The sequence below is a fragment of the Sinocyclocheilus anshuiensis genome, unplaced genomic scaffold (genome assembly GCF_001515605.1).
Source record: "Sinocyclocheilus anshuiensis isolate Anshui unplaced genomic scaffold, SAMN03320099.WGS_v1.1 scaffold299, whole genome shotgun sequence".
NCBI lineage: Eukaryota > Metazoa > Chordata > Actinopteri > Cypriniformes > Cyprinidae > Sinocyclocheilus > Sinocyclocheilus anshuiensis.
Genome location: NW_015552565.1, coordinates 254676 through 271458, shown reverse-complemented (window position 1 = coordinate 271458; position 16783 = coordinate 254676). Strand labels below are relative to the sequence as shown.

General features: G+C 38.6%; 1 protein-coding gene across 1 annotated transcript in view; it reads left to right on the top strand.

Annotated features, from left to right (window-relative positions):
- Positions 1-16783, top strand: part of LOC107664836 (uncharacterized) — a 31002-nt gene that overhangs the window by 5116 nt on the left and 9103 nt on the right. Inside the window, exons 4-8 of the mRNA XM_016455517.1 lie at positions 2249-2404; positions 8375-8590; positions 9665-9750; positions 10348-10456; positions 12422-12490. Coding sequence (XP_016311003.1) covers positions 2249-2404; positions 8375-8590; positions 9665-9750; positions 10348-10456; positions 12422-12490 — 636 coding nt within the window. The remainder of the gene's footprint in view (positions 1-2248; positions 2405-8374; positions 8591-9664; positions 9751-10347; positions 10457-12421; positions 12491-16783) is intronic.

The following is a 16783-nucleotide window of genomic DNA, read 5'->3' as shown; positions in this document are numbered from 1 at the left end:
CGGCTGCGTTGTGTTCTCCCCTCTGAGCCTCAGCCTCCTGCGTTCCCTTCTTTTTTCCTCTTTTCTCTCTCTATTCTCTCCACTCCCTGAAAGGCAGACGTGTGGAGCGGCGGTCATAAATCTGAGCTGACTGCCGCCTCGCTGACGGGCGAACAGTGAGCGAGCCTCAGCTACAATGCGTATCTCTTAGATGCCCTCCGTGTGCTAATTTACCGTCCCCTGTAAGGATAAAGAGCCGGGGCACTGACATCTGACTCAAACTGAGAGTTCATGAAAGAGAGCAAACAATTCAGAAATTGCAGAGATTTCTTCGTCTTTTCCCTTTTTTTTGTCAGAGGAGTGATAAAGTGACTATCAGTGTCTTGTTTGCTCACTTATGGGGCTAGACAGATAATATATCACTGATATGATAGTAGAGCTGCGGTTTAGTGATTTACTTCAAAATTATTGCAATGGGGGATGTCAGTGATCTTTTTTTCTAACTTTCTTCAAGTCGGTCTGTATGCAGTTGTGTGTAAACAGCATTATATGCCAGTCTGGAGGTCTTTTTGTAAAACTGACCAGCTTTCTGCCACTCCCCCACCCCCATGCTATGGTCCAGCAGTCAGTGGCCGACCCCACAGCGACTTCTTTCAGCTCCATCTCAAGAGTGTAACTGTCCTTGACAATGAGCGAGTCCCCCAGGCCTCACTGAGACTCCCGTACCACACACATACACACACTGCCTGGCCCTCAAATCTCTACACATTGTGGCCCATGAGAGAAAAAGGAGAGTAGAGAGAGGAAAAATAAAAAGGGAGGGGACAAATATGGCACATATGGGTTAAACACCAACTACAGAGACTAAACATTCTGACTAAAGTAACATTTATGTATATAAACAGTGCCTGTATACAAACTATGTATACATATTGTATAGTCATATATATTCAAAAGTTTGGGGTCAGTAAGATTTTTTAAAGAAATTAATATTATTCAATAAGGATAAATTTAAATTGATCAAAAGTGAGAGTAAAGACATTTAGAATGTTACAAATTTACAAATCTGTGTCATTTCTGAAGGACCATGTGACACTGAGGACTGGAGTAATGGCTGATGAAAATTCAGGTTTGCCATCACAGTAAAAATGCATTAAAATATTAAAATAGAAAAAAAAAAATTAAAGTGTAATGCTATTTCACAATATTACTGTTTTACTGTATTTTTGAGTAATGCCTTGGTAAGCCATGAGACTTCTTCCCAAAATCATTTAAAAAACATATTGGCCCCAATCTTTTGAACACTAGAGTGACTTTTTATTTCACAAAGAAAGCTTTATTAGGCTTTTTTGTACACACATTTTGAATGTCAGGGCATTTGTCAACTTTAATGCCATTTTACCCCAAGGCCCGATTAATTTCTGACCCTGCCTTAATTCAACCTATAGGCTGGTGTACACAAACCCCACACGCACTCCCTCACAGACTCATAGACCGTCTCAAGAAGCACTTGGCTGAAGATGACGGCGAGCTTGACAGCACCAATATGTTTTGAAGTGTCGAGTCAAGTCCCTCTATTGTATGTGTGAGTGGTAAGCCAAGGGCTGCTCCCATACAATAGCTGTGTGTGTGTGTGTGTGTGTGTGTGTGTGTGCAGGCAGACATGGAGGCCTTATTTGAATATATGTATGTATGTATGAATGCATACACACATTTTCCACGACATTCTAATTTATTGAGATGCACCTGTATGTGTGTATGTGTGTTTAATCTATCTATCTATCTATCTATCTATCTATCTATCTACTGTATACACACACATATGTGCGTGTGTGTGTGTGTGTAATGTGTGTGTATATGTGTGTTTGTCTGGTAGAGTCTAAGATGAAAATAGAATAAGAAATAACCTAAAGTTGTGCACACAAGCGAACTGTAGTGTTTAAAAGTATAAAGTTTATGAGTCACTTGACTGTTAGCGTTATGTGTATATCTTTTAATCTACACTTGTACCAGAAGCTTCTGGACAAAAGTCATTCTCAGGAACTGAGATATCCCTGCAGGGGAGGGTGTAATGATGGTGGTTGTTTTGCTCTTGAAGATATTACAATATTCAATCAGCCTATAGCAATAATCAAACTGTATTCTGGCATGACAGCTGAGGAAATAGGTTAAAAGGTCCATTGTGCTAAAATGCAAATCCCTGCATTAAGAGATGTTTACACAGTATATTGCGTTTGTATTTACTCATCATATTTTTGGACCGTTTCAGATGAGAGTTTAATGGAAGAGACCCCTGACTCCCAGTACGACAGGTCACAGTCTGATATCTTTGCTGAGCTGGATGATCTGGCCCCTCACTCAAGTTCCTGTGTGTCTCCAGACCACCCAGCCGGGAGTCAAACTGACCGATCCTCACCTACCACAGGTAATACTGCCCAAACCATGGACACAATTCAAACAGAGGCTTTTTATATTGTCATTTTACTAAACAAAAAGAAGTGATTCAATATTACTGGGAAGAATTGCTTTGTGTTAAGTTAACAATGTATTTTTTTTATATCCTATTTATTCCTCTGAGGGCATAAATTAATATTCAGCAGTCATTACTCCAGTTTTCAGTGTCACATCCTTCAGAAATAATTCTAATATGCTGTTTTGGGGCTCAAGAAACGTTTCTTCTTATTGTTGTAAAAAAACAGTTGTGATGATTAATATTTTTGTGGAAACTGTGATACATTTCTTTTTCGTGTTTCTTTGAGCAATAGAACATTGAAGAGAACAGCATTTATTTGAAATATAAAAACTTGTGACTTATATTCGCCTTTGGTCACTTAAATGCACCTTTGCTTAATTAAAAATGCTGATTTTATTTTTCTGAATTAAATGAAAAAAAAATCTTACTGACCTCAAACTTTTATATAATATTTTATATAAAGCAGCAATTATTTATTTATTTATTTCTGTTGAAAACGTTCAAAGTCAGAACAGTATTTTTTTTTTACCTTTTTGTTGTTTAATTTTGATACTTGCTAATAATAACAGTTCTACATAATTTTGATCCATTGACTTGCATGTAACAAACAGAAGTTGCTCCATATTTAAGTTTTTCCAAGTAATCAATTTATTGTCTATGCAAATCTTGTGAATGAGGTTTAACCTGTTTGTTTTAAAACTTGCATACTGGTTCGACATGCCATAATTATTTACTCTCTGTTTCAACAGAAATGTCCCTTGGTAAATACGTTAGGCTGTCAGGTGTGGAAAAATTCAAATATTGTACGGTCCAAGAGATTAAAATCACTTGCTGCTGTGTAAACTTGGTTTACCAGCGTACTAACCGGCCTCGGCATTGTCTCACGGCAACATTGCCCCGCAGACATTTTTTCAAATGTTATCAAAAACCTAATCCTTCAATTAGACACAGTCCCTGTCTTCACCCTGCCCTGAGGATTATTGCTGTGTTTGTGTGTGTGACCAATGTGGTCAGAGAGAGAGGGGCACCGAAACATTACCTAAGTGAATTATTCCCTCACAATTTCCTCCTGAATCTTGACAAGGTGTTAAGCATTTCCGGGTGCCTGTGTGACCTGACCTCCTGACTTGGCCTTCTCACCTTTCTAGCTTCCTCTGGATGACTAACATGTGCTTGTAATGCAGTGTTCAGCTGCATAGACACCAGCCACTGTAATGCATGTCATTGTGTTCAAATCCATATGGAATAACTGTCAGTCTCTGTCGCTGAGTAGTTTTTTCCTCCTTAGAAAGGTTTTTTTGTGCGTATACAGCATATTGAACAGCTCAGGGATTTAATAAAGATGATGTGAGGAGCATTAGACCAAGATTCAAAACCAGGCTTAATGGTGTTTACGAGTTAGTAAGTCTTTTCAACAGCAAAGTTGAGAAGGTGAATAAACTTTACCAGTTATACACAGGCTATAGTAATGGAAAATCTCAAAGGAGATCTCTCTATCTCAATTGTTTCTCCTAGACACCAGTGAGATGGATAATTTTGTTTAATACTCCCATTTCTCAGATTTTTATTCTAGGAAAAAGTGAGTAATCGCATATGTGTCTTCTAAAACCAGCATATATGTGTTTTGGATGTTGGTGTCCTAGTGCTAGACCAGCACCAAACCAACACAAACTAGCTGGTCTCTTCAACAGGGTTTAATATGAGCAATGTTATCAATGCATTTTATACGTAACTATACTCCTATTTGTTTCTAGGAGTTATTCAATATCTCATTTGATATTCAACAGGGGGCCCTGTTGCGCGAACACGATGTGGACGCGTTTTTAGTTAGCTCCTCAGAGGTGATCACTGGGATATGATTTATGAACACACACTGGCATAAAGTTGGTAGATACTGTGTGTTCTCATGGCAGCAAACGAGGTGGCAAAGAGACGCGGGCTAACACGGCTAGCTCGGCCGACTCGAGAGGTACTCACGAGGGGGAGTTACTCTCAGCTGAAATGTTCAAACAATCGCTCGAATCCATGAAAAATGACATTTGTGTTAAGATCGAAACAATCAGACATCAACGGTGTTAAAGAAGAGCTGACTTCGGCTGTTGCCACAATACAGCAATCTCTTAGCTCGCATGAGGAGCGGATGCGAGCTGTCGAGGACTCTGCGACGGCCGCGAGTGACTCTCTCGCGCATCTCGAAACTACAGTGGCCAAACTTCAGACCGAGGTTAACGCTCTGACTTTCAAGTGCGAGGATCTCGAAAGCAGATCAAGGAGAAATGACATCAGGCTGATCGGAATCGACGAGGAAGAAGAGGGCAACCGTCCGACGGAATTTGTTTCGAACCTTCTCCGCTGATTTTTTAAAGAAATTTTCTAGACAACTAGCTCCCCTTTTGTTAATATGTACAATGAATCATTTGATTTAGCCTATCTTCCCCAAACTCTACGAGAAGCCTCAATTTCCTTAATTCTGAAAAAGGACAAGGATCCCCATATGTGTAGTTCATATCGCCCAATATCTCTTTTAAATGTTGATGTAAAAATTTTAGCCACAATTCTTGCTTTGCGATTGGAAACAATTCTTCCTAGTATAATTTCCACTGACCAAACTGGCTTCATTAAAAATAGAATCTCATTCTTTAATGTCAGACGGTTGTTCATCATTCTCTATCATCCCGTGTCTTCATCTGTACCTGAAGTTTTGATCTCAGTCGATGCAGAGAAAGCATTTGACAGGGTGGAGTAGGATTACTTATTTCACACTCTTCAGATGTTTGGTTTTGGACCGAGTTTTATATCTTGGATCAAGTTATTATATAAAGCCCCACTTGCCTCTGTTCGTACCAACAATATTTCCTCTGCATATTTTCAGATTAATCGAAGTACAAGACAGGGGTGCCCCCTCTCGCCTCTCTTGTTTGCAGTAGCAATAGAACCTTTGGCCATTGCTTTGCGTCAAAACTCAAATATAGCTGGTATAATCAGAGGAGGACGAGAGCATAAAGTCTCTCTGTAAGCGGATGACTTGCTCTTATATATTTCCGACCCATCTGAATCCTTTCCTCATGTTCTCAAAATTTTTGAGATGTTCGGAAGGCTCTCCGGCTATAAATTGAATTTACAGAAAAGTGAAATATTTCCCATCAACAATGCTGCCCGGGCGTTCTCTTTCTCTTCTCTCCCATTTAAGGTTTCCCACTCATTTACATACCTGGGTATACGTGTATCTAATACTTTTTCTAAACTTTTTACTGAAAACTTCATCCGCTTATTGGAGCGAGTTGAACAGGACTTAAAGCGCTGGGCCCTGCTTCCTTTATCAGTCGCAGGTCGAATAAATTCTGTCAAAATGAATGTGCTGCCTAAGTTTACCTATCTGTTCCAGTGTATCCCAGTGTTTATTCCTAGTTCATTTTTTCGTAAGCTGGATAGCGCTCTCACCTCATTTATATGGAATGGCAAACCTGCTAGAATGAGTGAAGGTCTTCTACAACGTCCTAAACCATTGGGTGGAATGTCTTTGCCTAATTTTCAACGTTATTATTGGGCTTCAAATATTCGTCCTATGCTGCACTGGCTCTATGAAGATCCTGGAGCTGATGCCCTGTCATGGGTAGCAATTGAGTCGGCCTCATGCTTGCCTTCTTCTCTAGCAGCTTTAGTTTACGCTCCTCTTTCCTTTCCCTGCAATAAATTTACTAAAAACCTACTTGTAAGATCTACGCTTAAAATCTGGAAACAGGTGAGACGTCATTTTGGCTGGCAAACTATGTCCCCTAAATCCCCTGTTCATTCTAATCATGTCTTTAACCCCTCAATAATTGATAAGTCGTTTACATCTTGGCATGCTAAAGGCATTAGGGAAATTAATGATTTGTACTATGAGGGGGCTTTCTGCTCATTTCAGCAGATGTGTGAGCAGTTTAATATCCAAAAGAATATTTTTTTCCGTTATCTCCAAATTCGCGATTTTGTGCGTAAAATGTTCCCGTCCAAAGGGCACGTCAAAATGGAAGGCTGACCTATAAGGGAAAACCCGTCTTTCTCTTCCCAGATCTTACAGCAAACGAGGCCAAGAAAAGAGCGGCGTTCGGTGAAGTGCGCAAATATCTGCGGAATGTTCAAGGTGCTCGATTCGGTTTTCGTCATCCCGCCCGATTTCGAATCACTCTGCCAGGTAACACAGAGCAGCTTTTCACGGATCCACAGAAAGCGATGGAGTACGTAAAATGTACTCAAGTAAAAGTAAAAGTACACAATTTTTAAACTACTCAAAAAAGTACAATTACTGATAAAAACTACTTAATTACTGTAATGCGAGTATTTGTAATTCATTACTTCACACCCCTGCTCCTGTATCATATAATCTTACAAAGATACAATCTGATTGTATAGCTTTTATCATGTTCTTAGCCAAACGATTAATATTGCTGAAGTGGAAGGATCAGAGGCCTCCAACCCCAACACAATGGATTTGTGATGTCCTCTTTTTCCTAAAGTTGGAAAAAATCAAACATTCTATAAGAGGTTCATCTTACCAGTTTAATAAAGCTTGGGACCCTTTTAAGCAATATGTCACGGAACATGTTTTATTGTCAGATGTAGACTGAGTCTTTGATCCTGCATTTTGTTTTTTTTTTCCTCCCCTTCAATTACATTTTATTGTATTATACAGATTGTGCACTTTAGTTGTTTTGCTAAGCCACACTTTTGATTACTTGTTTATTTAGTTGTAATTTCTTTTATTGTATTAAGTTGATTTTGTCTTTTGCTTTTTGTTTTCTTCTTTGTATTATTGTCCTAAAACTCATAAATAAAGCTTTAAAAAAATTTTTTAAAAAAAATAGACACACCTAAAACTCTCATGGGCCTGTTTATGGAGGTGTATCTCTGAAAGGCATTGTAATGGTTCAATTTTTATTTTTATTTCTGTAAACATAATGTGTGAAGTGCTGAGATTCAGGGTTTACAGTAGAGTGTGAAAGTAGAGTGAATTCCCCCAATTGCTACACCTCAATAGTGTGGGTTGGAGATTTGCATATGTGGCCCATATAGTGATAGTGATCCCGTTACTACAGGGTGTGTCTGTGAACACAGGACCCTTAGGACATGATGAAAGTGTGATCCTTAACCCTCTTTAGTAAAAATAAATAAATAAATGAACAGAAAGGCATGTCTAGTATATAGATATCAGACATGGGCACATTTCACATGACACCTGTTGGTTTGAAATTTATATGGAAGACATTTGTTCAACTCTTGAAGCCCTTAAAATGTATATTATATTATATGATATTATATTATATTATATTATATTATTATAAAATATATATATATATTTTTACAATTATATTATATGATATGATATTATATTATATTATATTACATTATTATAAAATATATATATATATTTTTACAGGTGTTAGCAATTACTGTCACCAAAAAGATATGGTACAAATTAAGATTTTATCATATTTACATCCATAACAAGTTTCTTCAAAAAGCCGGCACATGTTAGAGCCCAAAGGGGGAGGATGTGATAATGTGATAAAGGTGATCTTGATGTTTACTTTGGATACTGTTCATGCATCTGAAAATAAAAAATAATTATTACATTTATTAAACAATTTATTCAAGATCATTTATTTTATATAAATACATTTGATAAATATTAGTTAAATATTTGAATATTAATTATGATATTATTTTGTACAACCAGAGCTTTCAAAAAGCACCACAATTACATGTATTTCTCATTATCTCTAATTCAGATCACTCTTCCAAATTTATCGCAGATTTGACAAAAAAAAATTTTTTTCCTTGATTTATCTTTTATTAATTCTAAAAAAATAAATGTTTTTATATCACATCCACATCAAATTAGCTCTGACTGATATGCATGTTCTTCCTATTTTTTCACAGATCTGAGTCCTGGACTTGCGGCACTAACTGTGGGATGTGATTCAGGTGATCTGGGATCTTTGTCCCGTGTGCAGCTCCTGCTATTGGAGCGAAGAGGATCCGAGAGTCCAGGTTCCATCCCAAGCCCTGAATGGTGTCATACTCCGGACGGGGAGGAGTATGAACCTGGCCTTAGAGTCTGGAGCTCGGGCATTCCCCAATATTATCAGTCCACAGGTACATTACATATCATATAGCAAGCTGCCAAGCACCTGTCCAGCATAGTGGTGAATGTGTGTGTCCGTTTGTGTGTGGGTGTGTGCACGTATAAGCTTGCCAGTCTGTGCGCATATTTGCGCATAAAAAGACTGCAGCAGACGCATTGGACCCTGCTATCTCTCCCTGTCACCTTTCATCAGACTGTAATGTTTACCTTCATGAGCAACAGCGCCTTGATTGCCTTTAAATAACTCTAAAAAAAAAATAACAGTTAAGAGGGGGGCAAAAAATCCCAAAAGGAACGGTTGATTTGAGTTGGGGAAATTTGGCAATTGTGCTGTGTAAAGGAGAGGGCGTCGGGGAATAACGTTACGGGTGTGCCGATTGCTGGCTGTCCTTGAGAGTAATGTTTTTAGTATTTGTGTATGTGTATGTGTGTGTGACCCCATTGCCGTTACCTTTGAACCAAAGCCGGCATGCCTCTCATCTGTTCCAGGGCGCGCGGCTACAAGTCTTTAACTGAAGCCATAAAGATGTAGTGGTTTGTTACTCCTCCTCCAAAAAAAAACGCTTTATGGAGTTATGAAAAAGTCATATTAATCAAGATAAAAAAACGGGTCAAGTTTATCATTAACCCAAAACCTCAGTTCATCCACACGTCTGGTTGCAATGGCCCCCTATCAGGACGTAATCCTGCGATACGGCTATTGTGCATTGTTCAGGCGCAATCCACAGATAAAGGCACTACAAAGGAAAACCACGTGCGCCGGATCAGATCTGGGTGCAATCTTGATCGGATGTGTTTTGAAATAGTGTTAATGTGTTTCTAAAGTCTGGCACAAACAAGCACGGCAGCGCGTGGAGGCCAGGCTCCTCGCTAGGTGTGTCTGCACCTGGCATGCTGCGAGTAGACAGGTGCTGTTGCGCATTTGTGAGGCACCATTTCTATCAGTATTTGCAGAGGGATTATGAACCTTCAGTCATGTCAAATACAAGGCATTAATCACTCACTATCATACCTCTTCTTGCATTTCTTTTGCACTTGTATATTTGGTGTGCCCTTGTTTTCAAGCCATGTGTGTCTATTTGCAGCCCTGGACAACCGCAAACCATTAAGTGGCAGAAACAGCAGCCAAGATTCTTTGGCAACTTTCAAGGGACGTAGAAAGCGCCCCGGGGTGAGTATGTCGCTCATAAAACCATTTCAACACACACATAAAGGAATCTATGAGCCACTTTATGGCTGTCGTTGCTGTATGGAGGCGACTGGGGGATTTCTGCTTGCTGCTAGGCGGCAGGTGTGGGGCTAATAAGTCACTACGGATGAGAAAAAGGTGCAGTCGCTTATAGAAAAGAAAGTTGGGCTTTTCTGACTTGCCATGCTGATAAGGGGGCTGAATTTTAGGACATGGATGTGCCACAGCTGGGTCAAAGGCCAAGGTTTAGGGGGTAAACAATGTCAGCGAGGGGTACGGGGACTCAAAGCACTGGATGCAGGTACAAAGGGATGGAGGCATTAATCTTTCTTTTATGAAGGAAGGAGGAAGGCAAGGGGAGGGGTATGGTGGCCGAAACATGAATGTGTTGTAAGCTGTCGTCAATTAAGTTTCAGTATAATAGATTTTCCCCAGGACAGATTACTGAGGGAGGCCATTGCTTCTTTGCAGCACAGCAGGGCCCACACTTAGCACGGCCATGGCCGCGAACACACACACATTCATATTTGGTGGTTATGCATTTCTGTCCTGTTTGTGTGTTAATTGTTGTGCTTTTAGCTCATCAGTATGGAGAGTGGATCAAGGACATCATCCTATTGTTCCCTCAGCTCAAGTGTGTCTGAGAGTAGCTCCAAGAACCGAGAAAAACCCACCTGTGAGGACCAAGGTGTGCCCCTACTCATACCACCTAACATGTAACTGTTACAAAGGATTTGATTACAGTTGAGAAATGACACGTGAGTCGTGACAGATGGAAATCATAACAATTGTCACATTGACCCTCTCACTGTTGAAATCCAGGTTTGCTTAAAGGAATATTCTAGGTTAAGCTCAATTTGTGGAATTTCAACATAACGTCATAAACCCTAAAATGACTGTATAAAATATGATTTAAACAGCTTTACAGATCAAATAATACACAGCTTTTAACAGAAAAATTAATGTACATTACCATCATGTACATTTGGGGTCTGTAAGATTTTTTTTTTTTTGAAAGTAGTCTCACCAAGGCTGTAATTATTTGTTCAAAAATACAGTAAAAACAGTAATACTGTGAAATATTCTTACAATTTAAAATAACTGATTTGTATTTTAATGTAATTTAAATGTAAATTATCAATGTGATGACAAAGCTGAAGCAGCCATTACTCCAGTCCTCAGTGTCACATGATCCTTCAGATATCATTCTAATGTGTTGATTTGGTGGGGGTGGGGGTGGTGGGGGTGGTACGTTTGTGTTTCTTGTTATTATCAGTGAAGAAAATAGTTGTGCTGCTTAACATTTTTGGTGAAACTGTGATACATTTTTTAGGATTCTTTGAAAGTTCAAAAGAACAACATTTATTTGAAATAGATTTTCTTTTCACTTTTGATCAATTTAATGAATCCTTGCTGAAAAAAATTATTTATATTTAAAAAAAATCTTAGCTTTTGAACAGTAGTGTAAGTGATTATATAAATGTATAAGCTTTGTATTTGCCTTTAAATCCTCCACATTTTGGCCCCATCCACTTCCATTATAGGTGCCTCACTGTAACCTTAATTAATTTTTTTTTTTAGAAAACAAGGGGCCAAAAAAAAAGAAACCATTATGACCATAAATATGCAAAATACACATCTTTGATGTGACCACATGTGACCACAACGTTCAGTTCAATACCCCTACATCAGTAAAAAAAAATTCCAGCACACGAGCAGTATAACACACCTTTCCAGTGGAAAGCTGAAAGCTCTATCATAATGTCAGCCTGCAGGATGAATACCTGCATGTTGCTAAGAGTGTACAGAGTTAAGGTGCCACTCCATGGAGCTCTCATCACTGCCAGGCCAGTGTTTGGTATCCTTGTGTCTCCGGTACAGTTAAGCCACATAATCCCTCTGAGAGGCAGCTGCCTAGTGCCAGGCTTGTCTTCCCTGTGTGGCCATCTTATGCACATAAATGAAATAAGGGCCTAGAAAAAAAATCAAGAGTCTGCTTCTTTAATATACTCTCATCCTACTTCTCATGATGCAACCACAACCAGACTGGAAATATCCTGTCCAAGACTATTCTGCTATGACAGAACTGAATTGCATCTGTCATAGCTTTGAAGAATAACGTTAATGACCAACATCCGTCATTGTGTTGAGGAAGTAATGTTCCATGTTACTCGATCAGTTGCCCACCTCTATTAGCAGCTCAGACTGGCATATCTGCAGGGCACAAAGTTGCCCCCAAAACAACCCATTCTAAGGCTCAAGGACAACAAAAATTTCCTCAGTCTTTTGAGTTGTTAAAGGGGAAAGTTTAGGCAAAAATGTAATCTTTTACTCAACTATTGTCATGTTGTCGCAAACTCGTAGACTTTTACTTCCATGGAAGACAAAACGAGAAATTTAGGTGAATCTTAACGCTGCTCTTTTCTATACAATGAAAGTGGATGGTAACCAGGCCTCAAGCACAAAACGCATCATTAAAGCATCATAAACATAGTCTATATGACTCTTGCACTATAAATTATTGTTCAAAATATTGCTCACCCTTTACTTTCACTGTATGGAAAAGAACAATGTTCTCATTTTGTGTTTCACAAAAGAAAAAACATAAAAGAAAACTAAATCAAAAAAATTTGTTGCTCTGTTTTACCACAAGGTTGTGAATTCCCAGATGAGAATGTCCCACTCTATTTGTCACCACTCTCTCCCAGTGCTTTGCTGACAGGTGAGTGGTTCTGCTATAACACCAATGGGGTATTGACAATACTGTTTACACACACACACACACACACACACACACACACACCAATTCATAGTCCCAACACCAAAATACTTTCGGTTAGTCTTTTGAAACTAACCAGAACAAAATGAATAAGGGACCTTGGGTTCAGTTATTTCACAAGGAGCAAGTAAAAGTAATTCACCTCAAAAGAGATGTTACTCATGTAACCTAGGAGACAATGGGAGTGTCTGAGTGCAACGACCCTCCTCAAAGTCCAAAGACATGGTCACTCCTGGGGAGAGGGTCAGTATGGGGTCAGTGCGAGGTCATCCCAGGGCCAGTAGGTATTGAAGAGGCCTCAATGTGACTAAAACAGTGGACATGAGAATAACGCCTCCCGCTGAGAAGAGCATGTGGATTATCACCGATTAAGACTCTTGTGCTAATCAAAAATAAAACAATTTAAAACTCTTAAAGGTCTCAATTTTAGAGAGGAAAGTGTGAGAAATGATAGAAGAAAGCATACCACTTACAATCAAAACCACTAATGTTAAAGGGACAGTTCACCAATAATGAAATTTCTGTCATCATTTACTCACTCTCATGTCATTTCAAACCTGTATGACTTTTCTTTAATATGTGGATCACAAAAGAAGATGTTTTGAAAAATGTCTGTTTTTTTCTTATATAATGGTAGTTATTTTCTTTCGGACCCCCAAATTCTTTCATTAGCTATATGGACAGTTCTTCAAAATATCTTCTTTTGTGTTCCGCAGAACAGTCATGCAGATTTGGAATGACATGAGGGTAAATAAATGATGCCAGAATTATTATTTCTGGGTGAACTAACTGTTTAACCATATAAAGCCTACTGTATCTGATACACAAATATCTAAGTCCTCTAATTTATCAACATGTTCAAAGAATTATCAACTGAAAAACCAGTAGAACACAATCTACTACAAACATTCTGTCATCTGATTGATATACTTTTTAGCAAGCAAAAGAACTTTTATTATCATTCTAAAAACGTCCCCCTTCAGGTCATGGAACACGTCTTTTTGCTGTGAAATATTGACTGATTTTTATAATGTTAGAATAACTTTTATATTGGTAGTAATATTTCAAGAATGACACTTACTGGACACTTTTTTTGATGAGAGTATCAAATATGACACATCAGGCTTTTGAGGAACATTTAATTGTACATCTCTCAGTATGTTTTGCCCCCACAATAATTACTTTATTGGCTTTGGTCATAAAATTAAGCATTTAAATATTATCTTACTAAGACATTATTTGAAGATATAGAGTAACTTCATGTAAGTAGTCTGCTATACTGTTATAAAGATTTACATTATTTACAAACATCATTTACAAAATTTACATTACAAGATATCTAAATTTTTCTCTGACTTCATGGGCCATATAAATATGAGCAACTGCACCAATTTGCATATTTTTGTTCAGTTGGGGCCTCAAACTGCCATAAAGCCAAATGTACACTCAACGAAAAAAGGTATGCAAACATTTTTGTTTAAAGGTTCAATAAAATTTACCATTTAAATAAATTCATTCATTCATTCATTCATTTTCGCACTATTATTTCATACGTCAGGCCTTACAGGGCTTAAGTCATCAATAGTCTGCTTATTTGTGTGTGATTTTGTGTCTGATTTGAATTGATTTATATTTTTTTCCTTATAAAAATAATATGATGTGTCTTGTTTCTGCAAGACACCATACATTTTTCATCAGCTCAAAGAAACAATTGCTTTTCAAATAGCACCTGCTAATAAAGGTGTTTTGGTCACTGTTCAAAATGACACATGACACGGTCCCGATTCCCACCAGTGTCGGCTCCCTAAACACTCCTTTGTGCTCCCAGCTCATAATGAATTCATAGGTGTCCTAATCAATTTTTGTGATGGAATGACTACTGTTGCTTTTCTCCTGGTCACTCGGGCGACCCCTGCAAGTGTTTATTATAGTCTTTAGCATTCAGCTGAAACTGAAGATGTCACAGAGGGACATGAATGTGCCATCATCCCGGACAAAAACAAGGGCCTAAGCCGGACTGACCCAGGCGGATTGTTCTGGAAGACACCAGGCACTGGCGAACAGATTAAGGGCGTGAATGAAAGAGATGGGGAAGGAGAGATTAGCCGTGTTCGGAGAAGGATCGTTTCACCCTAAAACAGGACCACACACTGACACAGTCACTTTGCCACCATTGTCTCTCTCCCACTGTCACTGAGGGCTCGGAAGCCATTGTTTGCCAAATCCTCAATCGTTTGGACAGCCCTGAGACGCGGATACCAACTCTTTGATTGGCAATTGTCAGCGCTGCTAGAATGACGTGTTGGGAAACTGAAGATCCAGAAAGGACAATAGGTACCATGAATAATAATCAAGGAGGGATTTTCTATTCTGTCGAAAGATGGAGGAGAATGGCTCTGGGTGGCACTGCTAAAAGCCTCTTGCCGCCCGATTGTGTTGTTGACACTCATCCCTTTCTCAAACACACAAAGAAAGAGATACACGGTCGACCTTCTTGCTTCTTTCTGGTGCGCTGGATGCTCGGATTTCCACATGGGAGGGTGGGCAGGGTGTGTGTTAACCAAGGCGGACCAGGGGAGGTTTGTGTTTTGTCTTCTATGGCCTTGTGAGCACCAGGGGAGGGGCTAGATGAAGGATTTGACTCTGCCACTCTCAGCCAAATCCAGCTATCTGTCTCTTTCAGGCCGGCCAGTTGGTATGGTAACCTGGCGTGTGTGGGTTTAAGATGGTTTCTAAGCAGGTCTGTGCCTTGTTTCCAGCTTTGACCGTTCAGTAATCACTGTTCTGCATTGGAGGATTAGGCAGTGTAAGAAAAATCGGTTTTACAGGGAGAGATAGGCCACGCTGAATGGAATTAGTTGGGTTTCACAAATTACCCTGTGAAACTTGATTTCACACAGCGGTCAGGGTCTGGAGATGTTTAATCCTTTAAAAAATACACCTTCATTTTAGAAACACACTAAATCTGAACTGTATGTTGACTCAAATCTATTAATTTAGTGGATCATTCTGTACCGCCTGACATATTAAATAATAGTTAGAAAAATCTAATTTTTTTAAATGTTTTTTGTACCTTTAGACAAAATGTTTAAAAAAAGGTTTTGCATATGTGTTTTTTGTTGAGTATCATATTTGATACATCATGCTTTTATGGCTTATATAGTGTGATATAGGAGGATACGGAGCTCATATTCAAGGAGGAAACACCTAGATTTTATTCAGAGGCCCAAACTGAACAAAATATGTAAATTGGTGCATTTGCTGATATTTATATGGCCAAAAGTAAGATGAAATTCTTATAGCTTGCAATGTTTATCAGTGTGATCTTTTTAACAGTACAGCATACTACTAGCATAAACTGCATACATATCAGTTATCAGTGATTCTAAGTCTCCCAATAATATGTCTTAGTAAGATGTTATTTAAATGCTTAGTTGATCAAAGGTCTGTAGTTTTTATTGTGTGGAGCAAAACAGAATGCAATGCAATACAATGATGACTGAGACGTACAAGTAAACATTCCTCAAAAGCCTGTAGTGTCATATTTTATACTTGCATTTTAACATGATTTTTTCTAAAATTTGATTTAAATCAGTGTCATTGGCCAGAAAAGTCACTAGTTTCAGTATTTAATTCCAGAGCAGTAGTCAATAAAATGTCTTTTTCCAGTGGGAAGTACAACCTGACTTTCTCTGACTTCACCTGTGAAGTCTTGCCAGCATTTTTTTTAAACAACAAAACATCAAATGGCTTTCCTTGACTGGGTGATAATACAATTGGCATGAACAGAAAACAACAGCAGCAGTCTGCTTGCTCAGATTGCAAGGACCAACAGCCTATGGATAATAAACTATGAGTCATAAACTATGTAAACCTGTTTGCCCTTGCAGGATTTCTGCAAAGTTGCCTCCTTGTCAGTGTTCTCATGTTGCATAGAGCTGATCACAGATCCACTATGACCTATTTTTAGAGCTGAGCAAGTGCTTAACTGTCCATATTCACATCTCATTTGCCCGTTTTGCTAAACCATAAAATATGGCTGATGTTTTCACACCATTAACTGTTGAGTGTGATGTATTGGCATCTGCCAAGGTGAGCAATCCATAGCAGCATTAGCCTATATGATAAGAATTGAAATAGAAGCAGAGATACTTGCTCTTATCTGCAATATCTGCACATATGTGAACTGTGTAACTGTGTATAATACTGATAAATGATCACATATATATATATATA